Source organism: Chrysemys picta, chromosome 11, assembly GCF_011386835.1.
Source record: "Chrysemys picta bellii isolate R12L10 chromosome 11, ASM1138683v2, whole genome shotgun sequence".
NCBI classification, from domain to species: Eukaryota; Metazoa; Chordata; order Testudines; family Emydidae; genus Chrysemys; species Chrysemys picta.
Genome location: NC_088801.1, coordinates 50,916,627 through 50,939,983, shown reverse-complemented (window position 1 = coordinate 50,939,983; position 23,357 = coordinate 50,916,627). Strand labels below are relative to the sequence as shown.

Below are 23,357 nucleotides of genomic sequence, written 5' to 3'. Positions count from 1 at the left end.
ACACGTGCTGGGCGGAGACATGCAGATCAGGCGGACGCTGATAGGCTGATCCTGGGACCGCATCCCCGCCTTCGGCCCAGCCTGGCTATAAAGGGTGGCGAGCCGCTAGGCAGCCGTACCAGCGGCTGCAGGAGCTGGGCGCCTGGCTGGGCCCCCTTCCCGGTGGAGCGCAGCCCCTCCAGCCCCTGCGCATAAGGCTATCGATTCCCAACTTCAGCTACAGTGATAGCTAAGTTGGGAAAGAAACATTCAGAGAAGCCGTGTCCCCTCCTGCTCCCCGTGCGTCCCCTCCTCTGCGCCCGCGGCTGGGGTACAGGACTGGCAGCGCAGCAGAGCGAGCAGGAATCGGGGCGCAAGCGGACATGACTCGGGCAGCAGAGCAGACAAGCGGCGGAGGATCCTGTGGTCAGTATCGTGCGGGGAGCCCGGGGGGCTGCTGACCCGGAGGGGGCTCGTAGAGAAGGGACGCAGCACGTTTGTGGGGTACGCTGCCTCGGAAGGAGTGCGAGTGTGCACGGGGGCGGCACTGACAAGCACTTCACCCCATGCCGCTCAGATGTGACATTACATGTGTGGGTTACGGGGACGGGGGCATGGCATGGCATCGTGCGGTTCAGCTGCAGTGGGCTGTGCAGTAGGTATACAGAGATTTTAAGGCCAGAAAGGTTTCTATTGATCATGTAGTGCAGCGGTTCTCAAACTGTGGGTTGGGACCCCAAAGTGAGTCAGGACCCCATTTTAATGGGGTTGCCAGGGCTGGCTTAGGCTTGTTGGGGCCTGTGACCAGAGCCCAATGGCTTCAGACCTGGGCATTGGGACTCGGGTTACAGGCCCCCTGCCTGAGGCTGAAGCCCTTGGGCTTTGGCCCCCCTAACCCACTAGGGGGCTTGGGCTGGCTCAGGCTTCAGTCCCCCCCCCTCCTGGGGTTGCATAGTAATTTTTATTGCCCAAAGGGGGTTGTAGTGCAATGAAGTTTGAAAACCCCTCATGTAGTGTGAGCTCCTGCCCTACTTTTCTGTGATTCTGTAACACAGGCCATAGAATGACATTCTGTATTTCTTGCATCGAGTCTAGTGACTTGTGGTTGAACTAGAGTCTAAGGGCACGTCTTCACTATTGGGGATTGACTTATCGCGTCTAGTGAAGACACGATAAAATCGATCCCCGATGGCTCTGCCGTTGACTCTGGAAATCCACTGCGGCAAGAGGCGGAAGCAGAGTCGATGGCGGCGTGGCAGCAGTCGACTCACTGCCGTCCTCACAGCCAGGTAAGTCAACCTAAAATACGCAACTTCAGCTACGCTATTCATGTAGCTGAGGTTGCGTATCTTAGGTCGATTCGCCCCCCCCCCCCTCCCCGCGTACTGTAGACCTAGCCTTAGATGTATGTGTGGGGTGGGTGTGTGTAGAGTGTTGTGTGGAAAAATTGCACACACAGGTGGCGTAGTGCAGTGTTTCTCAACCTTTTTGATACCAGGGACTGGCTTGCTGCCTTCCTAAACTCTGTCAGAGAGATCTCAGGGATTGGTGTTAGTCTGCAGACTGATCATTGAGAAACGCTGTCTGGTATTGCATGTGGGATGAGTTGGATGGGGTACAATCAGGTGGCATAATGTAAATATGCTGCAAAACTTTGTGCATATTTAGCTAGTAAGACATGTTGAGATATATTCAGTGTTTCTTCATTTAGTATAATGTTTTTTTCTCTTGCACAACTGCTATGCTGTGGCTATTCCAGTGTGTTGAATTAAAACATGTATAGCAAAAATCTTAGCTTATTTTTGCGATAAGACTTTTCCAGTGTAGAGATTGCTGACTTTAAAATGAATAAAACTTAGTAGCAACCAAGGAAGATGCAAAATGCACCTTAATCCTCTTCAGCATTTCTCTCATTTTTATTTTTAGGATCCTGTGTCAATTATTTTACATCTGCAAAGTTTCTTCTTTATCTTGGACATGCACTCTCCACTTGGGTAAGTGTGTGTGTATATTTAATGCACAAACAAACATCATGCAGTGGAATCTCCTTAATCTGCTTTTGACTAGTCTGTAAGGCACACTGTATATTTATATACAGAAGGTGGTCTTTGGCAAAGACTTAATTGCAAAGTGTTGTGGTGAGATCTCACTAAGTCTTCATAATCTTCACATGATATGGTACAGTATATTTGCTAATAAAAGTGCAGTGCTCACAATTGTCTAAGGGCCTGATTCACTACCCTCACTCACACTGAGTGATACCTTACTGCTTGAGGAATGTCATTGAAACCAGTAAGGCTTGTTAGAGAGTAAATACTACTCAAAGTGGGTGGAGGATAACAATAAAACTGAGCCCTACTGATCAAAGTATATTTTGTACTGCTTTGTCCTTGATTTTTATAATTTGAAGGGTTTGTATACCTGCTCACCAATGTAAATTACTGAATGTTGCACAATAGATTTCCTAGTCATCAGTACTTATTAACAAACCTCTGTTTTTCTGAAACTGTAACATCCTTACCTGTAACAGTGTCTATTTATTGAAACAATTTCACCTGTATCTAAACCAACCTTTGTTAGCAATTTACAGTGCTTCAAGGTGAATGAAGGAGATCTAGAAATTGATTTGGATGAAATGTATCTCCCAGTTCATTAAAATCATATGAAGTGGCAAAATCTAGCCTGAGAAATGCTACATTGTTTAATATAATTTTAATCCAGTATCTTGCAACTGAAAGACAAGTATTAAGAAGATGAATAAAAGCACTTTTTTAAAGTAACTTGTTCCTCTTGAATACCTGCCTTGTCTTTCTATGTCTGCTCTAATTTGTAAAATCTTTGAGGGAGGGACTGGCTTGGTATGTACTTTGTACAGCAGTGAGCACACTGTTCTAGGACTACAAGTTTGTATGCCTCACTTTCATTAATGTAAAGGATTACAGTTGCGTTCCTCCTAAGAAGGCCTGGAGAGAGAGTCAACTTTTGGTTTAAACAGGTGCAATATAGCAATGAATTATTTTAGTCCAAAGACTTTGTTGGTGCTACTACTGTTATGAGAAGTAGTATATTCAGTCAACAAAACGCACATTGAGCCTGATTCTGCTATTTCTACTAACAGAGTGGCACCTTACTATGTGATTGGTCCCACTGAAATCCATCAGTGGGGCTACTTGCAGATTAAGGTAAGGTATCATTCAACATGAATAAGGGTGACTGACTCGGCATTTAGGATAATAATCTGGACTACTGCAAACAGTTGAGTGAAAAATGTCAGCGTATAGAAATATTAAACACTATACATCTTTATTGATTTCAAAAACCCAATTGAGGGTCTAAATCCACTGTCTTTAATCAGGAAAACTCCTATTTAAGCAACAGATGTTTAGTCTAACTTTTAAGGCTCAGTCCTGCACTTGTCTAAAATTCTTTAACCCACAATAATTCCTCTTTGGCGCCTAAAATATTACTTTCAATAATAGAGCAAGGGAGGAGGAGAGAAGGGGAAAGTTATTTTTGTTTGATCTTTCTCTGCCCCTCAGGATGGAAACACATCAACCCAGACCTCTGAAATGGCTTATGTATAGTTTTCATTCTGAAATATCAGTGATATGTATTCAAAATACATAATCTTGTATAGCTAAACCTTTTACTCTAGTTTGGAAAACGTAATCAGCTTCCATGTTAAGCACCTGCTCTTAACTACATGTGCTTAAGTACTGTAGAAGTCAAGGACAAGCTAAGTGCTCCACTGAGCTGGTGCCTTATGCCTAGTTCCACAGGTATTTTGAAATCCATGGAAGTTAGGCACCTAAATACCTCTGGCGATCTGGGCCTTAAACCTTATTTTATCAGCTGTATACAGTACTAGTATAATACGGTGCTAAAATCATCGAACTGCCATTAAAAGAGGAATGGTTAGGATAATAGCTGTCATTCATACAGAAATAGGGTTTAATATCCATGTTATGAATGATTAGAAGATCTCAAGACTAGCAGGATTAAGCCTGTTATGTGCTTCTGCCTCTTCAGTAAGGCATAGGTCCTGGAACTAGCGGTGCGGGAGGTGCTGCAGCACTCCCTGACTTGAAGTGGTTTCCCTTATATACAGGGTTTACAGTTTGGTTCAATAAGGCTCTCAAGCACTCCACTATAAAAATTGTTCCAGCACCCCTGCATTAAGGCTAAATTTATTATCAAAATTCCCTGAGTCCTGGCTGTAGTTTAAAAATGAATAACTAGGTTGTTACTTTCAGTTTGTGCTGCTTAATTTTCAATTCACTGTTGTTCTGTGCCATTAATTGATCTCTGACTTTTTTTTTTTTTTTCCCCCTTTAAAGTTGACTTTAAAAATACAACCTCAAAACAAAAACCAGTATGCTTCCGCTGTTGAAAACAGCTAGCTTTGGAGAAGTTGAGACAATGTGGAGTAGCATGAAAGTACTGTGAGTGAACACAACGGATGAAATTGCCCAGTTAATGAACTCCTAAACTGCTGATTCTGTAGCAGTAGCTTTGAGCAGTATTGTCTAAACAAGACAAAACTGCTTTTTAAACTTTTTTGCATTAATAAAAGCTAAAGAGTAATGTCCATGTTTCATACAATGTAGTACAGGCATAGGGAACCAAGAGAAGGCTACGCTTAATATGTATTTGGGTTTTTAGTCTCCAGTAGCAAGATCTTGGCCTGCAGATACTGAGGGAGCAATCTTGAGCACGTTTAAGTCAACTGGAGTTTGCCATTGACTTCAGTGAGGCCAAGATTTTACCTTGAGAGTAATAGCCGTCAGGGTGCATGTGGATGGGGGTTCCATAAAGCTCCTTTTTATTTAATCAAGTTCAACAACTAAAACTTTGATGCAGGAATAGAAGTATATCAGGCCTGCATCATTATGAAAGTAGTGCTTTCTCCTGAATTAAATTTCTATCTGAATGAACAATCAAACAGGTTAGCCAGAATTTAGGGTTCAGTGACCACCTACATACATTTGTAAGTGAAAGTTGAATAAGAAGTAGCTTGAATCGTACTGAGTTCTTGATTCAGAAAAAAGCAACAGAGGGTCCTGTGGCACATTTGAGACTAACAGAAGTACTGGGAGCATAAGCTTTCGTGGGTAAGAACCTCACTTCTTCAGATGCAAGACATGAAAGCTTATGCTCCCAGTACTTCTGTTAGTCTCAAAGGTGCCACAGGACCCTCTGTTGCTTTTTACAGATTCAGACTAACACGGCTACCCCTCTGATACTTGATTCAGAAAGACACTTAAGTTCCATTTATGAAAGAATTAAATTATGCATAGTTTTACACACACCCCCCAAATAATGTAAGCATAGAAGGAATTTTTTTTTTTTTTGTCCTTGTACATGGAGAACTCAAGTGAATTGTTGGGGGGTCTGCCTGTCTGAGAGGTCCCAAGCCTGTGGAATTTGAGTGAATGGTGTTGTGACCTGGTGCATAGTCACAGCACTGCTTATGTTTGTCCCAGCTGCATCTCCATTACGGTGAGGGTGACCAGACCAAACTTGAGTGGTGGTGTGATTCTGTGCAAAAGATCGCAAAGCCAGGTGTTAGTGGGCCCAGGTCCTCAGGACAACATCTACCATTGCAAGATGAATGTGGGGTAGACTTGCTCTCCAACCCTCCCTCCACAGGGGCCTCAGTTACAGATTTTTGGGGCTCAAGACAAAAATCTGAGTGGCCCTGCTTCTGACAGCTATCACAGGCACTTGCATAAATGATAGAGCTTCTAAATTTGTGAGTGTTTGGAGCAACCCATCTCCAGAAGAGCCTCCATGCATGTATTCTAACGAATCCCAAAAGCCAAATTCATCATTGGGGTATACTGCTGCTACTCCCCTGGACTTTCAGCAACAATTAATTTGGTCCCAAACAGAGTGACACTTTGGAGGCCTTTTCCTTTATTGCCATCTTGTTCAATTTGTTAGATTACTCAGTTTCTGGTCTTGCAAAAAAAATTATTTTGCAACAAACTTGGAACACTCTTCTGTGTGGTACAAAGGACTTTGAAATGCAGATGATTACTGAGCCTTTCAAAAGAAGCTGATAACTGAAGCATATATTTTCTATAATAGATTAACATTAGGGACTCTCCTTAAGCAAACTGTCTGCAGTAGTACACTACAACTTCTGCAATGCATTTGTTGCAATATACTTCTAAAGTAAATTGAGCTAATGGCCTAAATAAAGTAAAAATAAAATTCAATGGCCAGCTGTGGATTTATGCATATTGCACAACATTGTTAGTATATCACAATAATGGAAACTTGTTTTGCATAAAATCAAGGATCTAGTGTAAAGGCAGCCCTTCTTAAATATCTTTAACACTTAGTTGTTTTTAAACTATTGCAATTGCTATCATAAGTTTTGCATCACCATGATGGTACTACAATACAGGAAGGATAAATTATTTCTAAATACCACTCTTCTGTTGGAAACTTAAGGATGCTTAACTTGAAATCTAGTCAATTTCAATAACTGAATTAAAATCTGGTTTCATATTCAACACCTGCCACTTGTCTCCCTACTAATTTGTAGTTTTCCAATCACAAGTGCTGATTAAAGTTGGCAGTGTCATTTTAAACTTGCACAGCTAGAATAGATGACAGAGTTGCTTAGTTCCACCCTGTGAAACGAAAGTTTCACATGGACAAAGTTACCATCATCAGTGCTCTTTTAGAAAATGTAAGCTTCTGTGAGGAAGAATCTTCATAAAACTTGGTCCTTTCTCAGGCTTGTTGATTGTAACTCAGGACAGAATTTTGGCTCATAATACTACCATAGAAAGCCTTTGGTACTATGACATATTGGGGATAACCAACATTAATTGGGGGCCAATAATAGTATTGATCTGGACCCAAGCTCCCATTGACATTGGAGGGTGCTCCATGCACAGAATGGCAGATAGGACTTATATTGGGAGCGGGAGGGAAGGGAGTAACCAAGTTGTTAAATGCCATGTAAGCACAGGTATTCTTTGTGGAGCTATTAAAACATGGAAATCAGTTACTATCTAGCAAAATGCAAATACTGATATCAACTTTTTTTCTTATTTAAGGGAGATCGGATGTGGCACTTTGCAGTGTCTGTCTTTCTGGTTGAACTTTATGGAAACAGCCTACTCTTGACTGCCGTCTATGGACTGGTTGTGGCAGGATCAGTTCTCCTTTTGGGAGCCATTATAGGAGATTGGGTGGACAAGAACCCAAGGCTTAAAGGTTAGCAACCTTAGTGGAGGCTATTGTCTATTATGGGGTGACTCAAATCCGAGTCGGAAGAGGAAGTCATCTAAAGCAGCTGTTCGCATGCTAGAAAGATCCTCTGGTTAAATATGAAAACCAGGCTTAATTTACTAACTGTCTATAAATATGAAACTATTCAGAATAATAGAGTAAATTCTATATGGATAATCTCAAAGATAAGAGAACACCAATTTTAAGCTCTGATCTATTCCTTACTCATGCAAAACTCTAATTGTAGCTAGAGAGAGAAAGTGAAATCCATGTGAATTTTGCCCGAACAAGGATTGCAGAATCAGTTTCCTGGAATCCAGTAATCTGACAACATAATTTAACATTTGCTGACTTCCTTCTGTCTAGCATTATTCCCCACTGTATATTATAACTGCCTTTGTAATTTGTTACTCTTGTATGTTAAGAGGTGATTGAAGACTACATATTATGTAGTTAATTGAAAACCTGTTCTGTAAAAGTAATTTTAAAGCATTTACACAATAGCACTCGCTTTTTTAAAAACAGTGTTTTGAAGTCCTGCTGAATGCCTACTTTTCTCTTATTGTATTACACTAGTAGGTCAGTGGAACTACACTAAGAATGAACTTGATTCTGTGTAGACTCTGTAAGACAGTGGTTGATTTCAAAGTTAAAATGAGATCTCTGCACACTAAACAGTTTACCTTGTAAATAAACTTAATTTTTAAAAGAGAAAATGGGGGGGAAGGAATTGAATATTGCTTGTATAGGAAAAAATAATTATTAAATAATTCCAAACATGAAGATGGGGAATATCCACAGATTCTATAAACTTTCTTTTTTTTTTTTTTTTTAACCTGAAACAGTGGCTCAGACTTCCTTGGTTGTACAGAATGCATCTGTCATCCTGTGTGGTATCATCCTGATGATTGTCTTCTTGTTTAAGACCCAACTTTTGACCTTGTACTCGGGATGGCTTCTTGTAAGTGCTCAAATTTAAGACTTCTTACATGTCACTAGTAAAGGAAAGCAACTACTGGTAGTTTAATTGGACTCCAATACAGCTCTTACAACTGAGCATCTGCCCCAGTGAGTCTCTTCCTGCACTCATGGACATCAATGGAGGCTTTGCCATTGGCTTCAGTGATGCAGGATCAGGCCATTAAATCCTACTTACTGTTTTTAGCTTTGTTGCAAAAGGGCACAGGGGAACATACCTCTTTGTTAATAAATAAAATGTTCATATTATCATTGTACTGTCTGAAAAGTAACATTTATGTGAATTGGTTTAAAATACAGAACTATAATTTTGGGTGTCCAAGAAAGTCATGATGTCTTTTAGTCATTAACTTGGTCCATCATTTTACACATGTTTAACACTTCTTTTTTCCTTTCCTCCAGACCATGTGCTATATCCTGGTTATCACAATAGCAAATATTGCAAATTTGGCCAGCACTGCCACTACAATTACAATTCAGAGAGACTGGATTGTTGTGGTTGCAGGTGAAGACAGAAGCAAATTGGCAGGTGAAATACATTATTTCCACTACCTAAAAGTGTCTTGGCATGTGGGCTTGATTTTTTTTTTTTAAACAGGCTGCAGTTTTACCCTGAAGTCAGCACATTCTTCTATGTTCCAAGAGCTGTGAGAGAACAACAGTTTAAAAGGGCAGCTTTCCCCCTACCATATTCCTCACTATATTTACAGAGATTAGAAATGACTGTTGTAAAACTCTGATTACAACATAGTTTTTATGGCTAGGTAACTATCTAGTTCTAGTTTTTAATCCAACTCTAACACTATCGAGGGAGATCAGCTTTATTTCTGCAAACCAAATATATAATTTCATCAAATCATCTGTGTTTAGTATTTAATACTCAATAGTAAATGCATTGACTAACAGGATATGATTAAGATTTATCAACACTTATTACCAAGGGAATCCCGTATCCAGAGAACATTAGAGAGATTAACCTTATTAGGCAAAGAAAGTGCACAACTTGTAATCTTTTCTGATTTATTTATTTTTAATTTCTCAAATTACAAACTCCCTCTTAGTCTCCTATTTTGACCTTGCAGTAGTTTCTTAGCAATTACCTTCTGTAGAACAGTAGTGTCTTAATTTCTTTTAAGTTTCTTCAAACACACAAGTTGTTGTTGGAAGTTCTCTTGCAGAGCCTTAATGTTAATGGTTCTCACTAATCTTCCTTGTTTGTATTTAGCAAATCACATCCCCTCTCTGCTTCTTCACACAAGAAGAGGTGCATGTCACCCCTGGGGAGAGCTATTTTGTAATAGGTGTGATGTAATGTAATAGAGACAGTATTGCCTTTTTTGTCTTTCCTCAATTCTGACAGATTAATGCAGCATCATATGACCATTTGTGTTCTGTACGATTGCCTCGGAAATCAGGCAATCGGTTCGTGCACATTCTTTCTTGCAACTCTGTTTCAAACAAATACCTCACTCAGAAAACCTGTTCCAATTTTATAGACTTCTCCCAAGGAGGGTTTTGTGTCTGGTGTGGGGTGTGTTTTGTTTTTTTTTAATTAGTTATAACAGTATCTAAAACAAAACAAGGATTATATTGTGAGGAACATCTGTAAAATATTTACCTTGATTGTGAAATATGCAGAATGACCAAAGGCCAAAAGAACATATTTCTAGTCATACTCTATTCACAAAGGCGGCACGCGGCTATGTAATTTAGCTGAACAGGCAAATAAAAGCTATTCTGTTCTCACCTCACTTATCCCAGATGGTTCTCTCCATCTTGATTCCCATATGGCGTTCCTTCTAACTCATCTGTGGGGGGGGAGGGGTGTTGTGGGAGGAATGCTACTTTCCCAAGCTCCTTGCTGAAACAATCTTCTCTCTCTCTCTCTCTCTCTCTCAGTAGATCAGGCAGGTCTTCATGTGTGAAGACTCCTGTCTTGTGTGCTTTGATCAGCAGTGAATTGGCTATTAATACTGACAATTTATCATCTTTAGATTTCAGAGTTAATTCCTTGAAAGGAACAAGCAATTTCAGGCTGTCTGCAGACTCCAGAAAACATCAATATATTGGTTTACCGTTGGTTCATGGTTTTTACAGAAAGCTTAGGCCAAGATTTTCCAAAATAGGACTCTAAAATTAGGCTCTTATATCTATATTTAAGCACCTACATGTGTGGCCTGTTGAGAGGGATGGAGAGAGCTGAGCATTCAGTGACTTCCGTTGGCCACAGAACAGTCAAATGTAGGGCTGAAAGGGACCTCGAGAGGTCATAAAGTCTAGTCCCCTTCACTGAGGCAGGACCAAATTCAATCTAGACTATCCCTGACAGGTTTGTCCAACCTGTTCTTAAAAGCTCCATTGACTGGGATTCCACTACGCCCTTAATTAAAGATGGAAGCCTCTTCCAGAGCTTTTAGTTATAAAGTTATTCCTAATGGCACCAGTTCAATGCAAATAAAGATTAGTCACTACTATATGCACAGCAACTTGGTAGGGAAAGTAAGGCAAAAGTTCATGGGGTCAGAGGAGGGAAGAGGGAGGACTCTTCTTCCCATTATTAGAATGGAACCATGAGCTATATATTAATGTCAAAACCCAAGAGGACTGCACCTAAATGTGCATGAGTGGAACAGAAGGGAGAGAGAGAACTTTGCTCTCTGAAATTGCAGAATGATTGATGACCACTGCGTGCCTCGGTAAGGAAGGAAATTTAGTCAAATCAAAGGTCTGTTGCTATCAGAATGGGTATTATATGGTCATTTGTAATTGGAGAGAGGTGAACTGAGGAAGCAAAGAAATACATGGTTTCAGTATTGTACAGATAGAAGTTTCTTAAACTGTCATTCATTACAGAAATATTTTTTTTCATAGGGCATGATCCATTCTGTATTTGGTGTGCCCACTAATTTCAGGAGAGTTGCTTCAGAATTGGGCCAGAAGTGCATAGTGATCTTTGATGAAAGGGGAATCATTTTGAGTATTATTCTGAAGACATTTGATAATTTTTCATCCCGCTTATTTTAATCCCAGTATGCCCAATCATAAACATCTCACTCAGACAAAACTCTGATCGCAATGGGAGGTTAGTTTGATTAGCCCAATACAATTAAACTAACTTTCATCAGACACCGAAGTATTATCATACATAAGGGCTAAATCCTGGTCCCAGTGAAGTCAATAGGAGTTTTGCTATTGATTTTTTTGTAGGGACTGGGATTTGGCTCAAGTATATGTAATATAATAGAAGATTAAAATGAGAACTTCTGCTGTAAGTTTTCATTAATATTTTGCTTATCAAATTATATATTATAGATATGAATGCTACAGTACGAAGAATTGACCAGCTGACCAATATCTTGGCCCCAATGGCAGTTGGCCAAATAATGACCTTTGGCTCACCAGTGATTGGCTGTGGCTTCATTTCTGGCTGGAACCTGTTGTCTATGTGTTTGGAATATCTGCTGCTCTGGAAAGTCTACCAGAAAACCCCTGCTCTAGCTCTCAAAGCTACTTCAAAAATTGAGGAATCGGAGCTGAAACAACTGAATGTACAGAAAGGTATCAATGATATCTTCAAAATTGATTTTATACATTACATCCATCATTCCAAAACTGGAAACCATTCATTTTCCATTTTATTCTCCTGTAGACTATCTTAGGTTTTTTTGCTTAATGATACTTTTCAGGATTTTACTCTTTACTGTTAGAGCAACTTGTTTTAGTGTCAGGTGTCATTACCAATGAACTTAGTTTTGAGTAACAATATTTGAGGTTGCAGATGGCTGGAATACCCCATAAACAGCAGCTAAAGAATGGACATTTTGGTTCTCTCCTTGAATTGGTCTCTTAAACTAGCCAGTTTTAATTATAGAATGTATCCAAAATGTGGCAGATGTTGGAATATGAAGTCTAAAGAATGTTTCCTTTTGAAAAAGGGAGATGTCTAACAGGGAAATACCCCTCAAAGCACCTAGGAAATGCAGAGCTTCCAAACCTCCACCAAGGATATGGAATTTGTTGCAGTAGCTGGAAAAAGATACTCTAAATGTGAGGTACCACTAAGTGAGGACTGTCCTTTCGAAGACTTAAGGTTTGATTAGGGTTCTTAAGGAGGGACCAGTGTAGACCTGGGGGACATATGGGTAGGGCTATTGTAAGAAGAAATACATTCTTTGTAAATTCTAGGACGACTTATAATAGTCTAATGTTAAAGTAAAAAGATAGTGAAGGATGATGCCATCTTAGCAGTCTACTGCTAGTACCACGCACTACAGTTTAGGAGATCCTAGATAGTAACATCCCCTGAGTGCTTTTCTCCCCAACCAGCAGTGCATGGGACTCCTGAGAAAGCACATTTAGTCTCTGTGGAGGAGAGTGCCCTGGGGTTAATACTGGAGCAGTGGTGGTGTGCTCCAGAAACAGACCTTACCAACCTCTTGATATAGGAGAGGTGATGACAACACAGGTTGGGGGGGGGGGGGCTGAAGTGAAGAGGTTAAAAGGCGAGTACAGCTCCTTGGAGCTCTGAATGGGGCTTCTTCAAGCTCCTCAAGACTAAGGACAAACTTAGCAACTGGCAGTGTTTAGAAAACCTGTCTCATTCCCCACTATTATTTTGACTTGGTTTAAAACTAGACTTGTTAGGGCTGTTAATATGCCTCATGCAGGCTTTCCAGTTTGCAGGGATTTGTGCAAAGCTTCATGTTCAAATAAACTCCAGAACACACACTAAAGTTCAGCCATCCACAAAGTGTCAGATGGCTTCCACTCTAGCTGAAAGGCTTTTTTCAACCTTTGCCAACTCTCTCCTGGCTTTAGGTTTGCAACAAAATGAGAACCTGGCACAGTGTGAGTGTCTAGGATTGGAAATCAGGAATGACTCTATTAGAATCCCAGCTATCACACAGACTCCCTAAGTGGCCTTCAGCGAGTCACTTAACTTCTCTGTGTTGGGTTTACCCACCAATAACACAGGGAATAATATTTGCTTACCTACCCCATGGGGCGTTGAGAAGGTTTTTAATTGTACAGTGCTTTGAACACTAAAGCCCTATATAAGTGTCTAGTTGTGTCATTAAGCAAATTATTTTGCACAAGCCATTGCTTAGTGTTCACATTTCACAAGAAACCTAGTGTGAGAAGAGAGAGTAGGCTACTCTCTCTTCACCAATGTAACACAACAAGCTGCTTTTTTAAATCAGTGAAAACTAGCTTTATTTTTTTTGGTTCCCCCTATTCCTTTCTGGATTTAAGGGCATGGGTAGAATGTGAAATATAACAATTTTAACAAAGCTGTTTTTGTAACATAATTAACCAGAATATATTTAAAATGACAAACCTCCCAGAAAGGAAGCACCTTCATTAAATACATACAACATAATGAGCTATAATTCTTTTGCGGGAAAGCACTTAATAGTTGTTTCTGTGTTACAGATAGCGAATTGAAGCCCACTGAAGGAGTCCAGTTAATTGGCGAGAAAGATGTAACAGTCTTTGAGCCCCAGCTGGAGAAGGAAATCAGCTGTAGTGCCCGGATTGCTGAACCTTTCATCACATTCCGTGATGGATGGGTTGCATACTACAACCAACCTGTGTTTCTTGCAGGCCTGGGTCTTGCATTCCTCTATATGACCGTTCTGGGCTTTGATTGCATTACTACAGGTTATGCATACACTCAGGGTTTGAGTGGTTCTGTGCTAAGCCTTCTGATGGGGGCCTCGGCCATAACTGGAATCATGGGAACAGTAGCCTTTACCTGGCTCCGTCGCAAATGTGGCCTAGTTCGCACAGGCTTCATCTCTGGAATAGCCCAGTTTGCCTGCTTGGTCTTATGTGTGATTTCTGTGTTCATGCCTGGAAGTCCTTTGGATTTGACTGTTTCCCCATTTGCTGACATCCGTACCAGGTTATTGGAAGGACAACCATTGCCTACTGCACTTCCAGCTGATATGTCTGAAATATCCTTTACAACTGGAATGCACAACTGGTTAAACAGGTCTAGCTCTGTTAACAGTGACCTAGAGATGAGTTCTGACTCTGTGCCTTTAATCTCTGTTAGTCTTCTGTTTGCAGGAGTCATTGCTGCTAGAGTTGGTAAGTAATGTCTGTCTATTAAAATCTCTAATCTGTGCTTATTTTTAATTCTATTCGAGCTTTATTAGTTGTAGATCCTTTTTGTTAAACTCAGATTTTAATAAAGAACCCAAGATTGACTGCATTACTCTTACTCATAACAAATCTAAAACTTGTTGTATTTGATCTTGCAGGAGTCTTGGCTATGTAGTTACCATAGCCCCTAGTTTCTTGTGTATACAACTTAATGAAGGCATTGTGCAATATTAATTTTCTTTACTCAGTACCCTTTGTAAACATATGTAGTATACTCTCTCATGAGATGGAGTTAAGTATTTGCAGATGTTTAATTAAAATTGCTATATATTTGATAACACTTAATTAAAGCTTTGAGGATTTGCTAGATAGCCTAGTATTAACACCTCAACAGAATCAAAGAGCAGAACAATTTAATTGCATGAATGAAACAATGTATAACTATCATTTTGTAGTACCGCTCTTATGGCTTCCCTATACTTTTGTTCTTTTGGGAGGAGAAAATACTTGGCTTGCATGCATTTAGGGTTACTTGCAAAGAAAATTTAAATCATAATTAAACAGATTAATCAGGCACAGGAGCTACTACAATGAGTTTCTCCTTGAAATCAAACTTTCCTGCAGTGCTTACAGTTGAAAACATGTGTGCTTCCTCCCCTCCCCCCAACACATTAATCTCTCCACAGGACAGAACTGTTATTTATTACAATCACAAACCTTAAATGGAGATGACAACTGGAATGAGAAATTTTTTAAACAATAAGTAGACTTTGCTTATAGTCTACATGATGTGCTCTAAATTTCTTTAATTTTACTTTGGAAAAAAGTTAATCTTACTGTATCTATACATTTTCCTCTTTTGCACATGGAGAATTTAAACTAGTTAAAGGAATTTAAATGTTACAATATTTACCTTACTCAGTTTTAGTATGAGTGTCAAATAATCCAGATTTTTTTCACAATCCTAGAGTATTTCCATTCTCTCCTTAATAAGGAAAGGATTGTTGTACAAAGCATTGTTTGACAGGCATACTTAATTCAGTGTTGCACCAGTTCTCTCTCTATAAGAAATAGCAGCGAAGGGCAAAATTCTTTAGTTACACTGATGGAAAGTCTAATCAAGTCAGATGAGATCACAACTTGACCCAGATGTTTGACTTCAAATCAGTGCTCATTATAATGAGGATTGGGTTGGTAAAGAAATAACTGTAGAATGAGACCCCTTTGAAAATCTAACCTTTCAATATAAATTAAGGTGTGGTTTGTTTGTTTTGTTTTGTTTTTTCCCCATAGGCCTCTGGTCCTTTGATTTGACGGTCACACAGTTGCTCCAAGAAAACGTGATTGAGTCTGAAAGAGGCATTATAAACGGTGTCCAGAACTCCATGAATTACCTTCTTGATCTGCTGCATTTCATCATGGTCATCCTGGCCCCCAACCCTGAAGCTTTCGGCTTACTGGTGCTTATTTCTGTGTCCTTTGTTGCAATGGGCCACATAATGTACTTCCGATTTGCCCAAAAAACCTTGGGGAATCAGCTCTTTGCTTGCTGTGGTCTTAAATCCAAAGCCGTCTCTAACGATTCACCACCTAGTAATACATCCACTGTTTAGGGGGTCTCAAAGTATTGCCATCCCCTGTTTAATTATAATACATGTATGCAGTTAGATGCTTCAAAGTAGCCATAAAGGGCAAAGTAAGGTGTTTCTCTACAGTCTAACAGTCATAGTACACTCACTTCAAGGGAGACCTCCTAACCAGCTAAGAAACTTGGCCAAATTCATCCATATGTTTCAAGTTTGGGTTATAAGAAAATTATTCTGACACTAAGTTTAGAGTTTAAACTGAATCACCAAAATATGTAGTGTAGGAATGCAACAATATTTTATCATAATTGTAATTTTGAATTTCTTCCATTTTAACCATGATCAAGACTATGGCCTCACTAGCCTAAATACATACAGTACTCTTTAGCTGATGTACATGTGTAGTCTTCACCTGAATTTAGAGCAATTATTTGCCCATTGAACAATATAGTTCATGTTTATTAGCCTAAGTAAAACTTGTTTTACGTTTTTATTTTGTTTAGGGTTTTTCCCCTTTACATAAACGTTGTGGTTTCTGCCTATATGCTGCTCCAGTTAAGAGAACTGGATTTTTTTTTCCTAAACTGGCTGAAATGTTATACTAACAAACAAGTTGTGTGTACTGTGTGGTGTGTCTTTGTTTTTTGTTTTTTTTGTTTTTAAGTTCTGATGTTTGCCTAAAATATCTCTTTGCCTTTGTCTGGTTTTGATTTAACTTTAGAGAAACACCTTTGCAGTTTTAGCTTATACTAGTCTAGTTCATGACTAAATAAGTTCAAAATATTGTATTACATGTATGTAGCACTTCATAAAATTAAGTACAGTATAACCAAGTAAGCCGAAGCTATAAATGTAATGTAGCATTGTAAAGCAAAGCTTTTCTATTAAAGCACACCAAATGTGCTAAAGAAGGTTTGACAGAGCAGATAATGTTAAGGGTCATGCGTTTGGATATAGAAAAATAGGCTAAGGGCTAAATCTACTGGTCACCTTTCTGAAAATTATCAGAATATGAGCAGCTTCAGTTTCGTTTTAATCTAATGCCATTGCTTTAAGAAACCCCAACATCAGCCTGGTGTATTAGAAAATTACTAATCCAGGCTAAACTAAATGTAAAGGACAACTTAAAATATTTTAAGAACATTGATACTTCTTTTCAAATTCTCTTGTAAAACCTCTTACACTTTTAAATTACTACCCTGTTTCCCCGAAAATAAGACATCCTCCGAAAATAAGGCCTACTTACAGTTTTGCCTCTCGTTGTAATATAAGGCATCCCCCCGATAATAAGACCTCCCCGATAATAAAGCATCCACCGACAATAAGGCATTTTTCATTTCTGAAAAATAAGACATCCCTTGAAAATAAGACCTAGCGCATCTTTGGGAGCAAAAATTAATATAAGACACTGTCTTATTTTCGGGGAAACAGGGTAGAAACTTGTATTTTTAAACATCTGTAAAACAAACAAGCTGTGACAGTATGACCCTTTTAAAGCAATTTTTGGGAGAACAGGGGAGAGTGACCTTTTCTCTTTTAAAAGAAGAGTCATTTTTCAATGTGCAGGTATGGACAGAGCTTTTATATTAATCATTTATGCACTTTTGTGGAAACTGCAGTAATGTTGCTTTAGTATTCTGAGTTTCCTATGGTATGACAGTATGACTTTTAAACAATGTTAATAAGTCTTTGTAAAATGTTTGGAAAAAATATAATTTTTTTCACTTTGACTTTTTGTACTATCTTTCAAACAGTCTTATGTGTTGGCCAACTTCAACCTTGGTGTAAGCAGGCACAACTCCATTGAAACTATTGGTGTTTATACCATGGCTGAATCTGGGTCCCGTTCCTCAAAACTGTGATAAGTTGTATTGTATTTCCATTTTAAATAGAATGTAAAAAATTTAGTATTTGTGACCAATATTTTTTTTGAAAAAATAAAGTAGTAGCCCTCAAAATTCAGTAAGTGCTTGTAACAACAATCCCCCCCCCCTTTTTTTTTCCTCTTAAGGATCAATGTTAATCATTGATTCTTTACTGAATGGCACTCAGGGACTCTTTAATTAGATTTATAATTGTTCCTACTTTTCAACAAAATCTGGCTTTGCACTGTAATAAAATATCACATGTATTGATTTTATTAATAATAAAAAATCAGTGGCTCAATCCTGGGGCATAACTCCTGAAGGAAATTTGAGTTTTGCCATCAACAGAACTCGGTCAGGAAAGAAATTAAATCAGGTCTTGTTTGTGTGGACTGTCTAATCGTGTTTTATAGAATGGATACCTATAATGTTAGACTTTGAAGACAATGGATTTATACTAAAGATGAATGTCCACTTGGGGCAATGGACTAAACAATAAAATTTAGATCTCTGAATTGCTAAATGTCATCTTATTTCTGATTATCAGTAATCTCAGTTGAGGCCACATTCTAATATTGAATGTGAATAAAGATTACTTGCTCTACTTGTGGCATAAAATGCTACGCCATACATTTTGTTAAGAACTTTGTGCAAAATTTGAAATATCAGGCCCCCTAATGATACAAACTCCCACTGATTTGAATGAGAGTTTAGGATAGGCAAGCAATGCGCAACTAGGTGTCAAGAGATAATCCTAAAGAATAACCCTTCTTACTCCCATTTATTTTATACAACTAGAATGCTTTGGACCTAGCCTAAACATGTCAGGAAACAAATGTACTTAAACAGTACATGTGCCATTTGCTTTGAAGCACCATGGGGCCCTGAAGTAGTCTTACTTTATGCAAGTTTTGTTGAGTAGGCACTTTAGGAAGAAGCCTGTCATCATTTGTTTTTTTTGGGTTTTTTTTTTTTTTTTTTTTTTAAATTAAAACATGTCAAATTAGATGGGCGGGGAACCTCTTAATGTGCATAGTAAAACCAATATTACTATTCCAATTTTTGTTATCCTTTTATGTAGGATATAGTAGTTGATCTATTCATCTCCTTAATAAACCTTGTGAATAAATCTGGATGAGCAGCTTTAGTTCTATTTGGTTTTATTCTGTATATAGGTGGGTGTATTTGATGGACCAAAGTCTGCCACATTTTAGACTAAGTTTTATAATCCGAATACTTTGGTCTGTTCCTCAATTTAAAGCTTGATAGAGACGGTCAGGAAGTGTAAACAAATGGGATAAAACAGGTAACAAAAGGTACCACAGTGTTTGTGGTGGCTTTTTTGTTTTAAGTAGCTAGAGTGACTTCATGGTCCTATTGAAGTCTATGGCAAAACTCTCCTTGACTTCAGTGGGGCCAAAAAGTTATCCCTGTATGGAGACAGAAAACATCTCTTTTCCAGACTTGTGTGTTCTTAAAATTACACACATACTTTAATACAGAGCATGAATGTTTTATGCAAGGCCTCTTCTCTTATTAAATGTTGTTGATTTTAAAAAATAGATTAGAAAGCCAGAATGGACTACTGTGATCAAGTCTGACTGCTGATAGAACACAAGTCATAGGGCTTTTCTGAATAATTCCTATTTGAGCTAGAGTAATGGTTCTCAAACTTTTGTACTGGTGACCCCTTTCACGGAGCAAGCCTCTGAGTGTAGCGCCCCTCCCCTCCATAAATTTAAAAACACTTGTTAATATATTTAACACCATTATAAATGCTGGCTGCAAAGTGAGGTGTGGGGTGCAGGCTGACAGCTTGCAAACCCCTCCCCCCCCATATAGTAACCTCACAACCCCCTGAGGGGTCCCAACCCCCAGTTTGGGAACCCCTGAGCTAGAGCATATATTTAGGAAGACCTGCCATTGGCTATTTTTCTAAAGTTACATCATGCTAAAGTTTATAAGTCAATTATGCCACATGAGAATTGGAATATTATAAATTCAAAGTAGAGTTGTTTCACAATTAAGACATGAATAGAAGAAATCACCATTTTATACCATAAAGAAGAATCTAACAAGGACTGTTATTTAGGAATTAAATTTATATTACAAAGTCAAATTACAGTTAGTTACTTCAATTCTTAAGAGGTGGTGGTGAAGATTAAACTCCAATCTTAGAAAATATTGGAATACTAAATATGCTGTGCTTCACACAGGCAGAGTATGCATAATACGTACAATGTAAAAAGATTTAAGTGGATTTTTTTTCTTTGTCTAAGTGATGATCATAAGGCCTGAAAGTTGCTGAGTTCCCTAAAGTGCCCTGGAATTCAGTACACCACATTCATGTGCATCCTCTGAAGTGTGATCAAAATATATACTGATTGTGATAAAGCTAAGCAGCCCTTGAACAATAAACTATTCTGCAATAATAATAATACCATATTCCATAGTTGATGTTTTTGAGCATCACTTAGCAACTGTTTGAGGCATTGTCTTTTCAAAACTTAAAGATGTGTTTTATACATTCTAAGGTGGGTTTTAAAACTGAAATGTGGTAAAAAGCAAAGGACATAGTGAACTTGTTCCCTTCCACTCAAATTACTCTCTCTCTGCCTGCAGTTCAAGGAAAATGTCTATTACTGTTCAGAAATTTAAGAGTAAATAAAGCTGCTGGGTAAAAGCTCACTTAACATCCTGTAACTGCAGCTTTTTGTTCTATAGAATGTACAGTATAATTCCCTGGTTTCCAAAAAGCACTTTCAGTATTATTTTGGCCACATCCCTATCAGCGCCCTCTGCATTCTCCCCACTCTAAGCCCTAATCATCTCCTGTCATAGTATCCACATTCCATTCCCACCGTGTGGAAGACTGGAGAGAACTCCTTTGAGCCCAACACTTGGCCGTTATTGGAACAACATAAAGCCCTTCCACCCCCCTGGGAGCAGAGTATGCTCCAAGTACTAAGGAGCAGTCACAGACCCTCCTGCTCACTTCATCTTCAGTTACCAGTCATACTAGCCAAGTTACCTAAAGGCAAACAGAGTAATGGATATAGGCAATCTGAGTGTTGCTTTTTCCTCTCTGGTTGTTCAAACAATTAGTGAATTTCAATGCTTTTAAAACTGAAAGATTGATGGATGTCGTTGACTGATAGCGGCCAGGAAGACTAGATCCAGCACAGTCCTGAAACAGTGCTTCACTGCTACAAGCAAGTGAGGTTTATTTTACCCTATGCTTACTTGGGGCTAAGTTTCTGGTAGAGAAGTCAAACTAGCACAACCAACCTCTCTGTAATCTGTCCCCTGACTTCGCTATGGGCGGATCATTCTGGATCTGTTCCTGTTCCCTTTAAATCAATGGGAGTTTTGACTGACTTCAAATGGTAGCATGATTGGACCCTGCACTTCTACCTTAACTTAGTGTTTAAAGTGTGGAGGACAGAAAACTGAACAAGTGTGTTTACTTAAAGAGAGGCAAACTGTGAGGACAAAGTGCATGCAGTTCTGTAATGCTTTATACAAATACTTCAACCTGTCCTAGTGTGAGTCAACATTCATTGTAGTTAAACTTTTCCTTTATTGCATTTTGCCGGAAGAAAAGTACACAACAAAGTGCAGAGAGCAATCCTATTCCAAATACATGTAATAAAGTGGATATCCACGTGTCACACATGTAAGCGGAGGGTTCCAACTCTGTTACAAGGCAAGTATCTTTCTCTACGTTTACACTTAAAGGGCCTATTCCTGATCCCAAGGCAGTCAAGGGGATGAGTGTGAAATTATAACAAACATTGCTATTAGAGATTTATTGATCACTATGCTGTACCAAACATCCCTCAGTCTATCGGCAACATAAAAAGACATACTCAATAGAATTAACAAACAGCCAATTGAGAGTTCTATGGAACCATAAATGAAATGTTTCAGTATATGCAGCTAGCAATACAGGTTCAGCCAGTGTCTATTATTTCTAAGAGGGAAAGATGAATTATAGAATATTGCTACCATCTAGCCAACATATACTATGTCACAGAGCCTGAAGAAAATTTGTGTATATGTAATAGATCTATAAAAAGCCTATAGTCTATTGCTAAAACTGCAAAGTGTAGGATACTTCCATAGGATGTTTATCCCAATTTTATCCTCCACAACCACTGTACAGCCTGTGGGCCAATTCAGGTATTGACTTTTCATGCTTGGTAACCACCAGTCAATTACTTTCCAGAGTTCTCTCTAATAGATGGCTTGCCCTATTCATAATTCCAAAAAATGTAGTTTTTGTCTCCATTTAAGATCCTGAGTTTAGCTGGCAGTCAATAGGCAGTCTGTGAAACTTGCTATTAAAGGCTGTTCTGCATGGACATTAAAGATTTCAAGAAACACTTTTTAAGAGTTGAGGTTTGCCTTGATATCCTTAGTCAAAGCCACCTCCCCATTGCAGTGTGCCTTGGCCAAATTTCCCACAGCAGGTATGCAGCAGACCCTTGTTCTAAAAAAACAGGTAATAGCCACTGCCTAAGACAGGATGCTGAATCAGAAGGACCAAAGGCAGGCTCTGGTGTGAAAATCCTCTAATTACAAAAAGAACAAGAGCAATGAGGCACCATCCCCTTCATTATGTAAAGACATTTTTAAAGCAGGACTCTTTCTTTCTGGGCTGTGCAAGTGAGCTGAGGTTAGAAAATAATGCATGATTCATCCCTCATATGTAGGACCTTTAATATAGGTCAAGCCACTTCAGAGATTTTATCTTGAGCCCAAGGAATCAGAATGATGCCTTCTGACTAATGTCTTTATGTATACGGTTCATGGGAAACCTGTAAACATTCTCGAAATAAATGGGATCTGCCTCATTATTGCTTAGCATGAGGGCATACCTTTGTTAGCAGAGGCACAAACATCATTGTCCTACATCTATTGACTGACCTTCAGAAAGTATTTCACAATATGCTTTGCTTTTAAGTGCCATAATATCATTGCAGAGGACCTTAGACTATGTATGTTATATGTCTACATACACAATATTTTAAGGTGTACTCCAGAGATGCTTCAAGCAAGGTACATCTTTGGTCTTAAGGAGATTGTGTGTGTCCCTTTAACATATAAAACAGTACTTAGATTTTCGCCCTCTTATTACTGGCAGTTCATTTCCACAAGCTGACCATGCTAGACATAAGCAGTGACTGAAGAAGGCAGGCAGAAGCAGGAAGGAGGAAAGTTGCCAATGTTAGAAATATTTGTTCAGCTGTTCCTGGAATGAGGCCAGTCAAAGTTACTGATTATAGTATAAAATGCCCGGCACTCCAGTTATCCATTGAGGGGTAATGTGGGGAAAAAACAAAACACTAAAATACAGAAACCATGGTTATGGTATAACTTTGACTAAAGATTCAAAGGGAGAAAACTGAGCAAACCCATACTGAGAAAATTGTTTTTAATTCACTGTGTATGCATGTTTTGTTTTGTGTGACTGCATTAGAAATATATATATAGTGACCAAAAAAAATAAGGGTCAAGTCAGCAGTAACTCTGCATTAACAGCTGCAAACCTCCATTGCTGGAGCATTGGAGGAGCTAGGAACATGGTCCA

General features: G+C 38.9%; 1 protein-coding gene across 4 annotated transcripts; it reads left to right on the top strand.

The window, feature by feature from the left end:
• The first annotated feature begins 94 nt into the window (after window positions 1-94).
• Window positions 95-20,202, top strand: SLC40A1 (solute carrier family 40 member 1). 4 transcript variants are annotated; one of them, XM_042842422.2, is made up of 9 exons: window positions 95-405; window positions 1,906-1,973; window positions 4,317-4,421; window positions 7,053-7,212; window positions 8,073-8,188; window positions 8,608-8,734; window positions 11,518-11,763; window positions 13,639-14,298; window positions 15,607-20,202. In XM_042842422.2, exons 4-9 carry the CDS (start codon window positions 7,062-7,064, stop codon window positions 15,924-15,926), a joined length of 1,620 nt encoding a protein of 539 aa, XP_042698356.1. In that variant the 5' UTR covers window positions 95-405; window positions 1,906-1,973; window positions 4,317-4,421; window positions 7,053-7,061; the 3' UTR covers window positions 15,927-20,202. The 4 variants fall into 4 exon arrangements, with proteins under 4 accessions (XP_042698356.1, XP_065416913.1, XP_005308095.1 ...); XM_065560841.1 differs by having other exon boundaries at window positions 97-483; XM_005308038.5 differs by lacking the exon at window positions 4,317-4,421 and having other exon boundaries at window positions 97-405.
• Window positions 20,203-23,357: the final 3,155 nt, after the last annotated feature.

What these genes read in the sequence shown, in the direction of transcription:
- SLC40A1 (XM_005308038.5), top strand. Translation starts at nt 363, where the DNA reads ATGACTCGGGCAGCAGAGCAGACAAGCGGCGGAGGATCCTGTG. An exon ending in ACAACTGAATGTACAGAAAG is followed by an intron (nt 11,764 to 13,638) that starts GTATCAATGATA and finishes TCTGTGTTACAG; the next exon opens with ATAGCGAATTGAAGCCCACT. An exon ending in AGTCATTGCTGCTAGAGTTG is followed by an intron (nt 14,299 to 15,606) that starts GTAAGTAATGTC and finishes TTTTCCCCATAG; the next exon opens with GCCTCTGGTCCTTTGATTTG.